At 38.5% G+C, this 19,151-nt stretch overlaps 1 protein-coding gene across 2 annotated transcripts in view; it reads right to left on the bottom strand.

Moving 5' to 3' along the window:
* LOC124282191 (ras-related protein Rab-7L1-like) overlaps positions 1 to 19,151 on the bottom strand; it is a 94,412-nt gene that overhangs the window by 28,004 nt on the left and 47,257 nt on the right. For both annotated transcript variants that reach the window (XM_046718157.1, XM_046718158.1), the window contains exon 4: positions 14,091 to 14,272. In XM_046718157.1, coding sequence (XP_046574113.1) covers positions 14,091 to 14,272 — 182 coding nt within the window. The remainder of the gene's footprint in view (positions 1 to 14,090; positions 14,273 to 19,151) is intronic.

Raw genomic sequence — 19,151 nt, 5'->3', positions numbered from 1 at the left:
TTACACACAGTGATTAAGCTTGGAGATGTGCCAGGTGACATGTAGGTGTTACACACACTGGTTAAGCTTGTAGTAGTTATGCATGCAGTAGTTATACATGAAGTTGTCATACATGCAGTTGTCATATATTTAGTTGTAATATGTGTAGTTATAATATACGCAGTTACTATACATGAAGCTGTTATGTATGCAGTTGTTATACATGAAGTGCATCAACCAGCAAACTTGTATTATAAAATCCAACCTAATTATTGGAAACAAGTTTACTCGACTTGCTTAAGCCTGGATGGGCTTCAGATACTTTTATGAAAAAATTATTTCCTGTAATACGTGCCCCACAGTGTGTCAAAAATGGACGGAAACTTTAACCTTACTTTTCCAAATTGGAAAAACATTTTCTCCAGTACAGGTGTTGTACAAAAGACGTAAAACTTTTAGAATTTCAATTTCTACACCACACAATCTATACAAGGAAGGAATTAAAGTTTATGAACCTAGCAAATTATGATATTTGATCTTTTTGTAAAACTGACTAAGCTCACATTTTCCTTCAATGTGAATATGTAAAAGAATTTTGGGGAGTCTGGAACTATTTTTGAACACCAACATTATAATGGGTATAACTTTGGATACCAATGCAATTCTTTTTGGCTATCCAAATCAATAATTTGTTGAATCACTTAATCTTACTGAGCAAATAGTATATATTTCTATGCAGTATACAGGGCAACACCCTATCAATTGATATGGTTATAAATAACTTCAGACAAGTTCAAAAGGAACAATTACATGTATTGTTAGTAATTGTTAGTAAACTTACCTCTGGATTATGGTAGCTTTATTCCTGTGGATTCACAGAATACATACAGAAAATCAAAAGAAATTTTAACACTAAGTCATAGATATTCCTAGTGGTATACCTAATCTACCCCTGAGTTATCTCCCTTGATCCTGACGTCACTGTATTGTTCTCCTAGAACCCTTCATAATTTTTCTAAAAAACAACACATCAATGACATCTTCTAAGGATAAATTCGCGGGGAGGACACAGGGTGGGAACTACTCCCTATAATCCAGAGGTAAGTTTACTAACAATTACTAACAATACATGTAATTGTTCCTAATCATGATGTAAACATTCCCTCTGGATTATGGTAGCCTGAATCCCAAGTAAGGAAGGAGGGTTACCCTTGGAAAATGCTACCCTCAAAACCACTAACTGAGAGTTGATTACTCAACCTCCTAAGAATAACTATGATTTAGTCAGAGATAAATAATTTATCTCCAGTTTGGTCAGTAGCAGTGAGGGAATACATTCCCATAGTTATGGTTGATATGATAGATATCATGATTATCCTAATCCGTATTAGTTATGGTTGATATGATAGATATCATGATTATCCTAATCCGTATTAGTTATGGTTGATATGATAGATATCATGATTATCCTAATCCGTATTAGTAGGAATTATATAATTCCTAACTCCTTAAATCCGGATTATGCTAGATTCCTATGAATATATCATGATTCTCTTCGAATCCCGAATTGTGTCATTAAACCTAATATTCCTTAAACTTATGACGTCACTTCCAGTAATTATGACGTCACTTTCTGTTTGATGACCTCACTTCCGGTTCCTAGAGACAATCTCTATGATGTAATAGTAATTAGTTTAGGTGACGTCACTTCCGGTCTTATGACGTCACTTCCGGTCTTATGACGTCACTTCCGGTTCTATGACGTCACTTCCGGTTAACTATCATTAGACTATAATTGTGTTCAACTCAACCTTAGGTAACCACCTTGAGCTCACAATCATATTCTAACGTGAAGCCATCAACCAGAAGTTAGAACTCTGTCCATATTGTGCTCGGTTAGGTGATATATCTAAATGTAAATTCTCTTACCATGTCAACTTGTCTTGCTACATGCTGTCCCTTGACCAGTATCCATCCATCATCCATCCGAGTGGACCCTCAATCAGGTCCAGGCACCATCTCTCACTGCGTCATCCTTCCTGAAGATGTAGATGCCAGGTCAACCCACACCCCCAACCCCATCCCCCCCAAAGGGGCAGTGAGGCGGAGGCAAGGTGCTGAGCCGCTACTAAAGGTCCTAATGAATGTAGACCTTCAATAGAGGGAGCAACATCCCTGAGGTAAAATTGGATAAAGGTATTAGGACATTGACAACTAGACACAACTTGTTCTAACGGAACTGACGACCAAGCCACTAAGGATGAAGCTAGGGCTCTAATTTCATGGGGGGAGAATTTAAGATCAATTAAGTCTTGATTCTGATCCCAAAAGATATAGTCTTTCTGAGCCATGAAGGTATGGTATTCTTGGATATCTCCGAGTCTATATTTGTTTTACATGAAACAAACAGTCTGCAATGATTTCGTCTAAATGTCGAAGTACGCTGAATGTACCAGCGCAAGGCAGGTATGGGACACAAAAGTCTAGTCCTATCCGATCTAGAGGTAGAGGTAGGAAGCTGAGGTATACGATATATCCTATGTCCCAAAGGACCACAAGCTGAAGTTTGATTCTTGGCAATGAACTCCAGCACAGTTCTAAAAGTTATCTGTTTATATCCTTCCGAAAAAGTGATGGATTTAAAGTCAATAGCATGTAATTCCGACACTCTGGAAGCTGTTGCAAATGCCAAAAGAAAAGCCGTCTTAAATGCCAGATACTTTAGAGAAGCATCCTGCATAGGCTCATAAGGAGATTTTTGAAGAGACTGAAGTACTAACGTTAAATCCCACTTAGGAAATATCGTTGGAGACGATATATCCTTAATCTGAAAAGATCTTATCATTTTATGAAGCGATGTATCCGAGCCCACATAAACCTTGAACATCCATGACTGAAGCAATAGCTCATTGATATCCCTCAATAGTATTATGCTTCAAATATTTCTGTTCTCTTAGGAACAAAATAAAATCCGCTATCACTGGAATGGTGACAGGTTCATCCAAGATTCCACACTCTCGTCTCCACTGGATGAATCGTCACCACTTAGCGTCGTACAAGGCAGCTGTGGAAGGTCTAAAGGATTCTGAAATAGCTCTGGTAGCTTCAACCGTAAATCCCTGATTCCTGAGTGACCTTGAGATAGCTTCCATACGTGTAGTGCAAGTTGCCTGACATTCTTGTGAACTCTGTTGGACTTATTAGATTGTGCCACAACGGAAGACATAGAGGTTTGTCCACCAATAGTTGTAGTAGGGTGGGAAACCAAGGTCTGGCAGGCCACGCTGGTGCCACTAAATAAACTAGACAGTCATGTTGTTGAATTTTTAAAAGAACCTCTGGGATTAGTTTGAACGGAGGAAACGCATAGGCTATCATCCCCTCCCATGATATGGATAGGGCGTTGACTGCCCATGCCAATGGATCCAGTACTGGACTCAAAAACATTGGTGTCCGAAAATTCCTGGAAGTCGCAAATAAATCCGTGTTTGGAATTTCCCACTTCTGTCCTATCAAATTGAATGCCTCTTCCTTGAGAGTCCATTCGGTCGAGATCACTCTGTCCTGTCGAGATAATGAGTCCGCTAGGATATTCCTCCGACCTGGAATGTGGCGCGCTCTGATTAAACAATTTATAGCGTCCACTGCTTGATACAGATCCTTAGTGATCCCGAGGAGCTGTTGAGATTTGGTACCTCCCTGTTTGTTGATGTATGCGACTACCGTAGAATTGTCTGACACTAACATGAGACTCTTCCCGTACAAGCGCGATTCCCCAACCAACGAATCACTTTCAACAGTGCTAACATCTCCTGACAGTTTATATGCAGATTCACCTCTGACAGATTCCACACACCTTGAATTTGCCAAATGTCCATGTGTGCACCCCAACCTGTGTTCGAGGCATCCGCATAAAGTGTCAGATCCGGTACACGAGGACGTAATGCAACTCCTGGCACCATAATATCTCCCTTCGGACACTGTCTGGACAGGCTATGAGCAGTTCCAAGTCCTCCATCCGAGACTGGTTGAGCCAGATCTGCGAGATTCTCAACCTTAGTCTTCCTCTTACAGTATAATCCTGGATTGAAGTGAGAGATCCTAGAAGGGACATCCATGAAGGAACTGATGCAGTTGGCGTCTGTAACATATTGGTTATCTTGGTTGATATTTCCATCCAACAATCCTGAGGAGTATAAATACGGCCTGCTCTTGAGTCCAAGATTGCTCCCAGAAACTTGATTCTCGTAGAAGGGACCAGTTCTGACTTGGTAGGATGAACTATTAGACCCAGATGTGTAAACACGTGTTTTCATTAAGTTGGTTTGCTTAATGAGAACCACTGTCACCACATTCCTTGCCCAAAAAATCGTCCAGATAGCTGTGTATCGCAATCCTTCGTTGATGAAGAAAAGCCAGAATCGGGGAGATTATTTTCGTGAACAACCACGGCGCTAGAGATATCCCGAACGGCAGCACCCTGAACTGAAACCTGTGACCTTTCACTGCAAATATTAGGTATTTGCGAGATCCTGGATGAATAGGGATATGAAGGTACGCATCCTTTAGATCTATATTTATAAACTTGGAATCCTGACGAATCAAGGTACGTAGGTTTGCAATTGATTCCATCCTGAACTTTGGCGGTTTCCTAAAAAATAGCTTGTTCAACACTTTCAAGTCTATTGTCATGCGCATTTTGTCCGAATCTTTCTTGGGGACTAGGAATACCTTGAATAAAACCCCCATGTCTGATCCCCTGGAGGAAGTTCTATGATTGCCCGTTTCGATGATTTATTGCTAAGTTTGCCCCCTAAGTTTTCTGGCCTTGAAGACAAAACTGATGACCCTCTGGAAAACAAGCCTCTAGTAACAGCCACATTTGTAGAGCGCTCTCTTGAATCCGAAGCCCGATCAAAGGCAGATCTCTGAAAGTTCTGACTACAACTTGATGAAGATGGAGCAGAACGAGACGTAACACTGGAACCTCTTTTTAGATCTAGTGTCAGCCCTTCCTCTATTTTGGAATAACAGAGCAGACGCCAAACGTTGATTCAAGTCCCTCTTTAAATGACCAGCCCGCCTTAAAATCCTGTGCTGACATGTCCATAGGTTGTACCGTCAACAAGCCTTCTTTCATGGAAAACTCCAGTTGTGAAAAAGGATACACCAATGAATATTCCTGATCCGTCACATCAGACACTAACGGAATTAAGGGCAGATTGTCCGTGTCAAAATAACCTTGCGGGTCCGTAGCCGTGTCCTCTGAACCACTAGGCCCGTGCAAATAAGACTGCTGGGTTGATACACCGTTATCCATAGCAGCCGACCCAGTGGCCTGGCTTGAGCCGGGGGCGGGAATCATGTGCCGTCTGAGCCGAGTCAGACCCGTGAAACCCTAGCCGCCTGGTCTCCCCGTGGGAGAAGGTAGCAGGCTGTATGCGACAGGGAGCAGCCACGGATGACTGGCGCCCGGGGGCAAAGGACGCGGGGTGTGTGGCCTGAGCCACGGTCAACCCGGAGCCGGACCCGGCTGGGCCGACTTCATCCCCGTCGCTTGAAGCCCTAGGCGTCTCCCCATGAGGGGACCGGCCTCCTACGTATGCTAGGGTGTGATAACAGCTTTTCCCAGTCACTGCACCCCTGGTTTCCGTAGGAAGGGACTTTGGCTCCCGGCTCTTGCCATCGACCACCAAGCCCCTACGGCTGTCTGCCGTCTTGACGGGTAATGCAGGATCTTCCAAATGTTTTGACAGGCGATCAAATTTTTCGTCATTCCTCATCTTCATATCCCGTACAGATTTATCCATGGCCGTCTGGATATCGGATTTAAATCTCGCCAAAAGTTCTGAGAACGCAGCTATATCCAACTGGGGAGAGGTTTTTGATTTAGACCTTGAACGAGACTTCGGTTCAGATTTTATTGATAAAGGCGGAGATCCCTGAACTTTCTTCGACTTAGAGCATTCTGATGACGATGAATGCTTACGCTTCCTAACTAAGGAACGAGATTTGTCTATCAACAACCAATCTTCTTCCGATATTTCCTGACACAATAAGCATCGATCCGATATTGAGCAAGGTAAGCCTTTATAACAGAAAGCACACAGAGAGTGGGGATCAACATCCGCCATGAATTTCTGACATTGTAAACATTTGCTCTGCACCATACTTGTCAATCAAAAAGGGCGGGAAAACTTCAGATCCTAAATGCGTTGGAAATATATATAATATAAATGCAACACAGCAATGCGATTAAATATTAAATGGAATGCGATTTGTAACTGACCTATAAATGAAGAATTGAAGACATGATATGAAATGAAAATTTCACTCGATTCTCTGCACTCTGCACGTCATGCATGTGGACCATACAGAAAAATTATGAAGGGTTCTAGGAGAACAATACAGAGACGTCAGGATCAGGGGAGATAACTCAGGGGTAGATTAGGTATACCACTAAGAATAGCTATGACTTAGTGTTAAAATTTCTTTTGATTTTCTGTATGTATTCTGTGAATCCACAGGAATAAGGCTACCATAATCCAGAGGGAATGTTTACGTTATAATGACATATATTGCTTGTCAGAAAAACAAATATAATGCCTTTGAAAAAAAATGGTCTCTACTCACAAAAAACTTTCAATAGATGAATTACATATAGATTATGTATATTATTGGCTTTCAGCCACATTCACTTCCCTGTGCACTTCCCTGTGCAAACAACACACAAGCTTTGAACTTTGTAGTTAAAACACACCTGTACAATCTTAATCAGATAAATTATGTCTGATGATTGTATATTACGGCAATTGCAGCTATAGACAACCTTCCTTTTGAAAACATTGTGCCACTTTTGAGCCTCTGGATTTCAAAAAGGTTGTAGAATTTTAATCAGACAAAATACATCTACTACTACTACTGGCTTCCAGCCATAGACTTACCTCCCTTTGCTAACACTGTGCCACTTTTGAACCATGGTGGGCCAAATATGCCTAGATAACTCTAGTTAAATAAATCACACCTGATTTGGTACGTTATTTGCTTATAGCCATGGAGTGACTCTCTCTTTGCAGACATTCTGCCACTCTCCTAATCTATGTATTCTCTTACATGCTTGTACATCTCTAATCAGACAAATCAATTCTATTGACCATCTGCTACGTTATTAGTTTATAGCCATGGAGTGACTTCCTTTTTAAGAAAACACTCTGCCAACCTTTAATTTTTGTTTCTCAAACAAGCTTGTACAAGTCTAATTAGATAAATTACATACGACTTAATATACTATTGGCGTTTCTAAGATGCCTAGCGGTTAGAACAATTGAAAAAAAAATACATTATCAGACAATAAAAGTATAGTTTTTTGATGACGTAACAATTGAATGACGTTATCCCGTCACTGCGCCATTCTCGTGTGCCCCCTCGTGATCGAACCATTTTACATTACGTCACAATGTAAGCGACGTCACGATGCATGTCAGTTGTCATCGCCTCGTACGGCCTCCTACAGTAAACTACACCGTTGCATCCAGTTTATTGGTTTGCTGTTGCTTCACGCAGCTAACATCACTGGTGGAAACATTACGTTTATGTTTTACGAAGGTTAAAATGTGTCATTTCGACTCACAAGTTTTCAGCGACACGGTAACGTTCATAATGTTTACATTCCCACAATGCAATTGTGGAATGTCGCTTGACTACTCAACTTCCTCTGGATGAACTGATCTAAACTTATGCTGGTAGTAGAAATGCAACGTTCATATTGCCCCATATGGTTTACGTTAATGACAGATGTAATTAAAATAATTCAGAGAAGATATTTAATCCGAACGTAAACCGTCATCAAACTGTTATCATTTGTTTTTTTCTGGTAACGTTCGTCTTAATGTAGGGGGCAGACACATCAATAGAACAGCGCGCCAGTTAGCCCTGTGCGAGGATTCATAATTTAGGTCACCGACACCGCCGCTTTGTTTTCTGCCTTAAATTAATCGTTATTATCTTTAGAAAGTATTAAATTTGGCATCTTAGAAAGAAATACACTTAGCCCTACCACCATGTATAGTGTAATAAAACACACTTTTCATTCGACCTGAACTATTATAGCGTTAAAGCACTTTCGGACGCAAGCGTCCTCGTGCTTTAACTATAATAGTTCAGGGCAAAAGTGTGTTTTATTACACTATACATGGTGGTAGAGCGAAGTGTATTTCTTAAATGATATGTTTTGTAAACACCATGCCTTTCTTGAAAAAAAAGAAAAGTTTTATGTTTGCAGTTGTATTGCATTTAGTTGTCATATGTGTAGTTATAATATATGCAGTTGTTATGTATGTAGTTGTTATACATGAAGTTATTTATGCACTTGTTATGTATGCATGAAGTTGTTATGTATGCAGTTATTATACATGAAGTTATTTATGCAGTTGTTATACATGAAGTTGTTATGCAGTTGTTATGTATGCAGTTGTTATACATGAAGGTGTTATGTATGCAGTTGTTATACATGAAGGTGTTATGTATGCAGTTGTTATACATGAAGTTGTTATGTATGCAGTTGTTATACATGAAGGTGTTATGCAGTTGTTATGTATGCAGTTGTTATACATGAAGTTGTTATGTATGCAGTTGTTATACATGAAGTTGTTATGTATGCAGTTGTAATACATGAAGTTGTTATGTATGCAGTTGTTATACATGAAGTTGTTATGTAGTTGTTATGTATGCAGTTGTTATACATGAAGTTGTTATGCAGTTGTTATACATGCAGTTGTTATGTATGCAGTTGTTATACATGAAGGTGTTATGCAGTTGTTATGTATGCAGTTGTTATGTATGCAGTTGTTATGTGTTATGCAGTTATGCAGTTGTTATATGAAGTTGTTATACATGAAGTTGTTATGTATGCAGTTGTTATACATGAAGTTGTTATGTATGCAGTTGTTATACATGAAGTTGTTATGTATGCAGTTGTTATACATGAAGTTGTTATGTATGCAGTTGTTATACATGAAGTTGTTATGTATGCAGTTGTTATACATGAAGTTGTTATGCAGTTGTTATACATGAAGGTGTTATGCAGTTGTTATGTATGCAGTTGCAGTTGTTATACATGAAGTTGTTATGTATGCAGCAGTTGTTATACATGAAGTTGTTATGTATGCAGTTGTTATACATGAAGTTGTTATGTATGGTTGTTATACATGCAGTTGTTATATGCAGTGTTATAAGGTGTTATGCAGTTGTTATGTATGCAGTTGTTATACATGAAGTTGTTATGTATGCAGTTGTTATACATGAAGTTGTTATGCAGTTGTTATGTATGCAGTTGCATGAAGTTGTTATGTTGTTATGCAGTTGTTATGTATGGTTGTTATACATGAAGTTGTTATGTATGCAGTTGTTATACATGAAGTTGTTATGTATGCAGTTGTTATACATGAAGTTGTTATGTATGCAGTTGTTATACATGAAGTTGTTATGTAGTTGTTATACATGCAGTTGTTATGTATGCAGTTGTTATACATGAAGGTGTTATGCAGTTGTTATGTATGCAGTTGTTATGTATGCAGTTGTTATACATGAAGTTATGTATGCAGTTGTTATACATGAAGTTGTTATGCAGTTGTTATGTATGCAGTTGTTATACATGAAGTTGTTATGTATGCAGTTGTTATACATGAAGTTGTTATGTATGCAGTTGTTATATATGCAGTTGTTATACATGAAGTTGTTATGTATGCAGTTGTTATACATGAAGTTGTTATGCAGTTGTTATGCAGTTGTTATGAAGTTGTTATGTATGCAGTTGTTATACATGAAGTTGTTATGTATGCAGTTGTTATACATGAAGTTGTTATGTATGCAGTTGTTATACATGAAGTTGTTATGTATGCAGTTGTTATACATGAAGTTGTTATGTATGCAGTTGTTATACATGAAGTTGTTATATGCAGTTGTTATACATGAAGTTGTTATGCAGTTGTTATACATATTGTATGCAGTTGTTATACATGAAGTTGTTATGCATGAAGTTGTTATACATGAAGTTGTTATACATGAAGTTGTTATGTATGCAGTTGTTATACATGAAGTTGTTATGTATGCAGTTGTTATACATGAAGTTGTTATGCAGTTGTTATGTATGCAGTTGTTATACATGAAGTTGTTATGTATGCAGTTGTTATACATGAAGTTGTTATGTATGCAGTTGTTATACATGAAGGTGTTATGCAGTTGTTATGTATGCAGTTGTTATACATGAAGTTGTTATGTATGCAGTTGTTATACATGAAGTTGTTATGCATGTTTGTTATACATGAAGGTGTTATGTTATGCAGTTGTTATACATGAAGTTGTTATGTTGTTATGCAGTTGTTGCGGTATACATGAAGTTGTTATGTATGCAGTTGTTATACATGAAGTTGTTATGTATGCAGTTGTTATACATGAAGGTGTTATGCAGTTATGTATGCAGTTGTTATATTGTATGCAGTTGTTATACATGTTATGTTGTTATGTATGCAGTTGTTATACATGAAGGTTGCAGTTGTTATGTATGCAGTTGTTATACAGTTGTTATATTGTTATGCAGTTGTTATGTATGCAGTTGTTATACATGAAGGTGTTATGCAGTTGTTATGTATGCAGTTGTTATGTATGCAGTTGTTATACATGAAGTTGTTATGCAGTTGTTATACATGCAGCAGTTGTTATGTATGCAGTTGTTATACATGAAGTTGTTATACATGCAGTTGTTATACATGAAGTTGTTATGTATGCAGTTGTTATGTATGCAGTTGTTATGAATGAAGTTGTTATTATGTTATGCAGTTGTTATGTATGCAGTTGTTATACATGAAGGTGTTATACATGAAGCAGTTGTTATACATGAAGGTGTTATGTATGCAGTTGTTATACATGCAGTTGTTATACATGCAGTTGTTATGTATGCAGTTGTTATACATGAAGGTGTTATGCAGTTGTTATGTATGCAGTTGTTATACATGAAGGTGTTATGTATGCAGTTGTTATACATGAAGTTGTTATGCAGTTGTTATACATGAAGTTGTTATGCAGTTGTTATGTATGCAGTTGTTATACATGAAGGTGTTATGTATGCAGTTGTTATACATGAAGGTGTTATGCAGTTGTTATACATGAAGTTGTTATGTATGCAGTTGTTATACATGAAGTTATGTATGCAGTTGTTATACATGAAGTTGTTATGCAGTTGTTATACATGCAGTTGTTATTTATGCAGTTGTTATACATGAAGGTGTTATGCAGTTGTTATGTATGCAGTTGTTATACATGAAGTTGTTATGTATGCAGCTGTTATACATGAAGTTGTTATGTATGCAGTTGTTATACATGAAGGTGTTATGCAGTTGTTATGTATGCAGTTGTTATACATGAAGTTGTTATGTATGCAGTTGTTATACATGAAGGTGTTATGCAGTTGTTATACATGAAGGTGTTATGCAGTTGTTATGTATGTGGTTGTTATACATGAAGTTGTTATGTAGTTGTTATACATGCAGTTGTTATGTATGCAGTTGTTATACATGAAGGTGTTATGCAGTTGTTATGTATGCAGTTGTTATACATGAAGGTGTTATGTATGCAGTTGTTATACATGAAGTTGTTATGTAGTTGTTATACATGCAGTTGTTATGTATGCAGTTGTTATACATGAAGGTGTTATGCAGTTGTTATACATGCAGTTGTTATGTATGCAGTTGTTATACATGAAAGTGTTATGCAGTTGTTATGTATGCAGTTGTTATACATGAAGGTGTTATGTATGCAGTTGTTATACATGAAGTTGTTATGCAGTTGTTATACATGCAGTTGTTATGTATACAGTTGTTATACATGAAGGTGTTATGTAGTTGTTATACATGCAGTTATGTATGCAGTTGTTATACATGAAGGTGTTATGCAGTTGTTATGTATGCAGTTGTTATACATGAAGGTGTTATGCAGTTGTTATGTATGCAGTTGTTATACATGAAGGTGTTATGCAGTTGTTATGTATGTAGTTGTTATACATGAAGGTGTTATGTATGCAGTTGTTATACATGAAGGTGTTATGCAGTTGTTATGTATGCAGTTGTTATACATGAAGGTGTTATGCAGTTGTTATGTATGCAGTTGTTATACATGAAGGTGTTATGTATGCAGTTGTTATACATGAAGTTGTTATGCAGTTGTTATGTATGAAGGTATTATGTATGCAGTTGTTATACATGAAATTGTTATGCAGTTGTTATACATGAAGTTATGTATGCAGTTGTTATACCTGACTGACTGACTGACTGAGTTTGGTTTTACGCCGCTTTTAGCAATATTCCAGCAATATCACGGCGGGGGACACCAGAAATGGGCTTAACACATTGTGCCCATGTGGGGAATCGAACCCGGGTCTTCGGCGTGACGAGCCAACGCTTTAACCACTAGGCTACCCCACCGCCCCTGTTATACCTGAAGTTGTTATGTAAGAAGTTGTTATGTATGCAGTTGTCATACATGAAGTTATTATGCAGGCAGTTGTTATACATGAAGTTGTTTTGTATGCAGTTGCAATACATATAACTGTCATAGATGCATTTGTTATATATTACTGTAATCAAGTAACTGTGCATTATTTCATGTTATGCCATTTATTAATGCAAAAACATAACAACACGATTTCTGGTGTTTGCCTTTATCAATCTTTAACTGTTGACAGGATAATATCGAAATCTGTATGATTTGACATCGTGACACACCCTTGAAGAGATGTGGTGTCAAAAGTCAGTTCACAAATTCAGTGCCATGTGTCTGTCCACCACTAGAGTTGATGCAGGCTTGACAACGACGACGCATAGTTGTCACGAAACGATTGAAGAAAGCTTGGGGAATGTTGTTCCATGTCAGAACCAACACTTGCCCCAATTCAGCTAACATCAATGGCTGATTTTGATCTTGACGTAAATGTCACTCAATTTTCCCCCAGCGTGTTCGATAGGGGACAGGTCCAGAGAAACAGCTGGCCAGGGCAGTATCAGAATATTCTGCTGTCTCGGGAAATTCTGTCACAACATGAGTGACATGTGGATGGACATTATCTTGCTGATGTGTGAAGTTACGTCTGTGTCCTTGAATGAATGGCTGCACGTGAGGCCCAATGATCTCAGCCCCTGTAACAACGCACGCATCAGCATACAGTTCACCTCGCCGTCTGTATACCCTTGCTCTGCCATCTCAGCTGTCCAGATGAAATCTTGACTCGTCAGTGAACAAAACACCATCCCAATCTTGTCTCCTTACAGTAGATGCTGTCTGTACCAGACAAGACGTGCCTGTTGGTCACACTGGAGTCTGGAGGTTGTGCTCCCTCAGTTGGTTCTGTACAGTCCTGGAACTGATTGGACATAAACCAGGAATGGTCCGAGCAGTCAAAGTGGGTCAGCCAAATATGGCTGTCTTGCTGACGTGCCTCCAGCATATCCTTGCCACGGAGACGCTGATTTTCTGTAAGTCATGGCATGACGTATGTGCAGTTTAGGTTGAAATTAACATGTTTTCAACAACATTCAGAGTTTAGAGAATAATCAAACGTTCTTCAATGTTCAATATCAGGTGTGTGAAGTTCAGGTGTCAAAAAGCATGCAAAAGGTGAGTAGGTTCATTGTGCGCAAAGTGCACGTGCCACACGTGATGCGTAACATCAAATTTTATGCAAAGTGCTGTGCTACATTTTTATATAGGGTTATTTATGTAACTTTTCAAATAACTTTTATTTTATGCGATTTTATGTTGTGCACAGTTACTTTTTTTATTAGTAAACATGCAGTAGTTATAGTGTAGTTATTCATTGTGAGATTATGCATGACAGGGTGATGCATGTTGTAGTTGTGGCATATAGCTGTAATCAACTGTTGTGGAGCATTTTATTCTCATTGGAGGGAGATTGAAAGATATCAATTGGTTTTGAATTTGACAATATCAGGTGAAATAGTATAGTATTCCAAGCAGAGGACAATGTTTACATTCAAGAAAGACAATAATCTGGTGAGTTTCTAAGTACAACTACCTGGTATGTATACAAAGGAACTAGATACCTTGTTGGCAATGAGCAAGCAGGGTACAGGTGAGCCATCTAGGAGGGAACATTTGGTGTCCAGATCTTTTTTCCACTTGACTGCACTCTGGAATGTTGCTCGCTGAGATAAGTCGAACATCACGATGCAAGCATGAGCATCTTTGTAGTAAACTCGAGTCATTGAAGTAAACCGTTCTTGACCTAAAATATTAGTACAGACTGTTAATAAACTTATCTATTAAATTAGAACACTTATTCTTGTAAGTTTACACTCCAAAAGTGCTCATTCTGAATCCATTCAGGTTCTTGTCTACTTGCTAAAGGTAGTGTGAAGAATATAGTCTGAAGCTGAGGTTTTATGCTATTTCCACACCTTCCAAAGAGTTCAAGATAAGGGTGAACATTTATTCAAGCTGCAATACAAAAATACCCCACTGCAGTAGTCATAATAAAGAGCTCTAATTGTCGCAGTGAGGAGAGACTTCTTAATTATGTTTTTTTTTCGGTCTAAAATCTACAGGTGAAGAAGGTGCGATAAACTGACAACACACAGTGCCATAACCCAAACACATCTTTATGGCCATATGATTTCTTCATAATCTTGTGTAAATTTAAAAAACTCAGCCTCCATCTGCTTGCCATAACATGGGCATCCTCATGAATACACAGTATTTTGTGAGCAAGGCCAGAATGTTTGACTTAGAGACATGAACATGAGTATGTAACACTTATTTATTAATAATCACTTCAAATCTTTCTTTTCAAGGGGCCATATCAAAGTCTCTCTTTGGTAAAATTATTCACTCCAATTGTCCTGCTGCGATATGATAAGTTTATTGCAATACCGTAAACTGACTAGAAAAAGAAATGTTACTAAGCAACCTTGTTTGTTCTTAACAACAGAATAGGACAATATCAAGGCAGGCAGTTGCATTGTCACAAAACATGAATTAAAAACATCATTATAAGAGAGAAAAAACTTGATGATGGGCAGAAGACATCACTGCATGGCTTCTTTGAGTGGCACACACAAAGGTAGACTAAACTCCAATATTTTGTCATCCAGTCAGTGCCATTTTAATCAGCTTATGTACCAGAAATCAGCCAACAAACTGGGTTTCGACCTTTCAGGCCAGCAAGGGAAAACCAGGGGAATCCCTTTGTATTCTCACATTTCATCAGATTATGTTTACCAAAACCTTTCATCATGCAAGTTCGCATATGTGTATAAATGTGCCTGTCCTGTTCCTCTTGGCCAAGTTGAGCAAATATGGTCGCACGTTGCTGCACGTTGCTGCACGTTTCACTGTGTTATAAGGGGCAAAGGTTTCGGCTGCTTGGAGATGATGGCATTCTGTCAGTATTGTGCTGCTGAAGGTGACTGACTGAGTTTAGTTTTACGCCGCTTTTAGCAATATTCCAGCAATATCACGGCGGGGGACACCAGAAATGGGCTTAACACATTGTGCCCATGTGGGGAATTGAACCCGGGTCTTCGGCGTGACGAGCCAACGCTTTAAGCACTAGGCTACCCCACTGCCCCGCTGAAGGTGAGCAATGATGATAATAATGAGTGTTGTCGTCCTCAAAGACAAAATGCTGACCCACAGGACAACAAAGGGTGTAGTGATGCTAACCTACAACTGAAAGGGGCACTGATCCAGAGCAATTACCCAGGACAGGACCCTGCGACTACCCGGATGATATCACAGAATTCTTGACTGGGTAGCAATCTCTGCTGCACCACCCTCAAGCACAATTAGTGGTATAAATATACTATGTATATCCTTACATTGATCAACAAAGATGAAATCTGCATTGCTCATTAATATTTCCATCTTCATTATTATGATAACAAAAGAACACAACTTGAAGTTGCCAGTGGTACAAAATGTTAGGGCTGAAAAAAACCCGAAGTCAATGTGCATCTTTAGTAGTATACATAATGACAGTTTGGCCGCAACCCCCAATATCAAGCCCTTTCGACCTAATTCCACTCCCACACCCCACACAAACCCAGGCCAAATCTAGTGGGACATCCAATGATGTAAATTTGACACATATTTGGTTAATGCTACATATTCTGGTGTGTGTATCTAAACTGTACACAAACTTTTTTATTTATTTATTTTTAATTTTTTTGTCTACTCCGTTTGACCATGGCATAGGGCCTGTTTGAATTGTTCGAGTTTGCTTTTTCTTCACCCCTTCAGCCATTTTTATCTCAGAGCGGTCAGCTTTCTGTATGGAATACATTTTAGGCCTTAATCCGACGTATTCTGTAAAAGGTATACCAACACACTCGTATTTCATCTTTCCAAGCACTTTTTTATTCACTACGCTGTGTAGGGTGTGGTCTTTGGGATAATCGCTCGTTTCGTACTCTCTCTTTCTCAAAATCACTGGTGGCCCACTTTCTTAAATCTGTCTTCAGCCTTATGAATGGCTCCATCCAAGTGCTTTGATGAAACTTTAGAACTCAGTTTCATACCCAGTGACAAGTACAGCTGCAGGTTATGATAGTGAACGATATATTTCGTTTTCTCCATCAAGTTTGGTATGAGTTTTTCCACATTAGCTAATTTATTATTTCTAAACAAGTTTCTCTGATATTCAGACATCCAATCTTTATCAACAGTTAATTGTTCGGGAGTGAGCTGATAAATGTTGTGCAACTTGTGTAATTCTCTGGGGTATTCCAGGTCAACTTTTTCGAATCCGCCGTAATACTATTCACATCAATATTGGTCGAGGCCCATTCAAATCCCCCCAGTGGGTAAAGGCTGGCTCATAGCCCATCAATACAAATTGTTTTCGTCGAGATAAAGAATGTGCTTCGACGGCTGGCTAGGGTCATAACCTTCCACAAATTTATTGTTGGCCTTTGAATATCGTTTAGCAGCCATTGGCTTGCACGTAATCGTCATTGGTTATATTTGATTCGGTTAAGTTACTATACAATGATTCAATTGGAGTAATTGTGTTTCAGCTTTCTCCTATTATTTTCTCTTCGTGTTGCAGGCATGTGAGAAATCATTCCGCTGCGTCGGGGCCTCTGTCTATTATGGGAGCATTTGATTTTCCATCGTATCGGACGACCACGTAACCAAAACCAAAACTTTCTGTTCTTGCGTTTTGTACGTGAAACTTTGTTCGGTAGTGGTAGGCATGTCGTGTTCGATATTTTTTATGAGGGCTTCAAAAACAGCGTAAATGATGTATGGTATGGGCATTTGTTTGGAATGGTTATTACATTTTAGTGTGTTTTCGTTCTCTTTAGGCATGTCAATCCTAATGGCAGTCTGTCCAACACCTCGGCAGTCTTCTTTGTGCGATTCAAGATCTAACTTACTGTAACCATGCAGACATCATTTGCAGAAGTGGGTTGTTCCGTCATATTTTGTTTGGTCGCTTAAAAGTCTGCTCAAATTTTTTATCCATGTATAGTGACATTTGCCATCATTTTCAATCAGGAACAAATTTATCCTGATTATGTTTTCATCAGTTGGGCTTATTCTGTGTACAATAGTAACCTTATTGGGCCCAAAGACATTTATGGCCAAATTGTTTTGTTTTTCAACCTTTGAAATTGTGAAATAGGTGTTGGAGTGTCTACACCAGCAAAGTTAAGACCAACGTCTGTGGGATAGCTCGAAGGCCTGTTTGCAATTTTAGAATCTGCAGGAAATACGGCAGATCTCAATGCCCATCTTGAGCAGTTGTCATCTCTATTCTTGACTTTAATGATGCCCTGGGTTTTTTAATACAGAGGCAAGTCTATGTCTATCTACAATCTGACCTTGAAAGGCATATAGTTTGCTAAAGCCAAAGTATCGATACTACCCACGACCCAGAACCTTTAGGAATCCATCGTTCCATAGTTTCCTGTATCCGTTGTAACGATGTATCAATCGTTGAATAAATAGAATTAGTTATTACTTCTTGATTGCTTCTGAAATAAGGCTCAACATACTCGGTACTGCCATCCGTGTTATTCTTGTTTAATGACATTTTGATTGTTAACTGGTATTTTATGCTTTTCAAATCATCCAACTCCTTGTGATCTTGCTGGCTATGATGGGTTTAATGTTGCTTACATCGATATTAGAATCGACAACCAAATCTTCCAACCTCTCAGATACTTACCAACAGCTTGGGCATAAATCTCAACTCTTCCGGTTCTTCCATGGCAACCAGCTCTGTAATCCATTGGGCTTTTCTCATGCGAGAATAGCCCGTTAGCCTGCATACCCTTGCTTGGCTTTTGAGGTCTCGTACAGTGGGGGGCTTGACATAGTCAACATCCAGCAATGTAATCAATTTTTTTTTTTCATGCAAGAATAACCAGTCAGCCCACGTCTTTTTGCAAAAGCTTTGAGTTCTCATACAGCAGTCATTGTGGCTTATATCCACATGCAATGTCAAATGTCTAATTAGTTGTTTCAATGTGCAACGGAAAAACTGACCCTTGCTTTTAACCAAAAGCAAAGTCGAATGCCAAATTGATTGTTTCAAGGTGCAACCATTTAACATTTTAATTTGAATAGTTGTTTACGTACTTGAGATAATCTTTCTTCTTTTCAACAATAAACTGGTGACATACCCTGTCTGTCCCAAGGACTTTACATAAACAATAATGACATTTAACACCAGTACCACATACTGCAGCTGAGTATGAGTAGTTAAAGTGGCCCTTTCTGATTGACATGTGTATCCACAATATTCAGCCACCCCAGGGGTTCAAAAATCCCATCGCCCGACGCCCGGGACAAGTCAGTTTTCATTTCGGGCAATCAAATAATGGTATCTTACTTGTCCGTGGGCTACTAGATAATTTCCACTTATGGTTTCAAACTGCAAATAAACTTTGATTTAATTTCATATCTGCTCAAAATGTAGCTATTAAATTTCGCAATGATAACAAAGTAGAGTATTCTTTCTTTGCTATTTATCACTTTTCAATAAATAGTCCAGTAAACATTAACATCAAATACCATGTTGATTTCTTCTTTCATAATTACATCATCATAATTATGTCATAAAATCAGGGCAAGTGGAAAATTAGTCAGGACAAGTTACT

Source organism: Haliotis rubra, unplaced genomic scaffold (genome assembly GCF_003918875.1).
Source record: "Haliotis rubra isolate DU_JTF1 unplaced genomic scaffold, ASM391887v1 Scf295, whole genome shotgun sequence".
In the NCBI taxonomy this organism is placed as follows: Eukaryota; Metazoa; Mollusca; class Gastropoda; order Lepetellida; family Haliotidae; genus Haliotis; species Haliotis rubra.
This window is presented reverse-complemented; position numbering and strand designations above follow the sequence as displayed.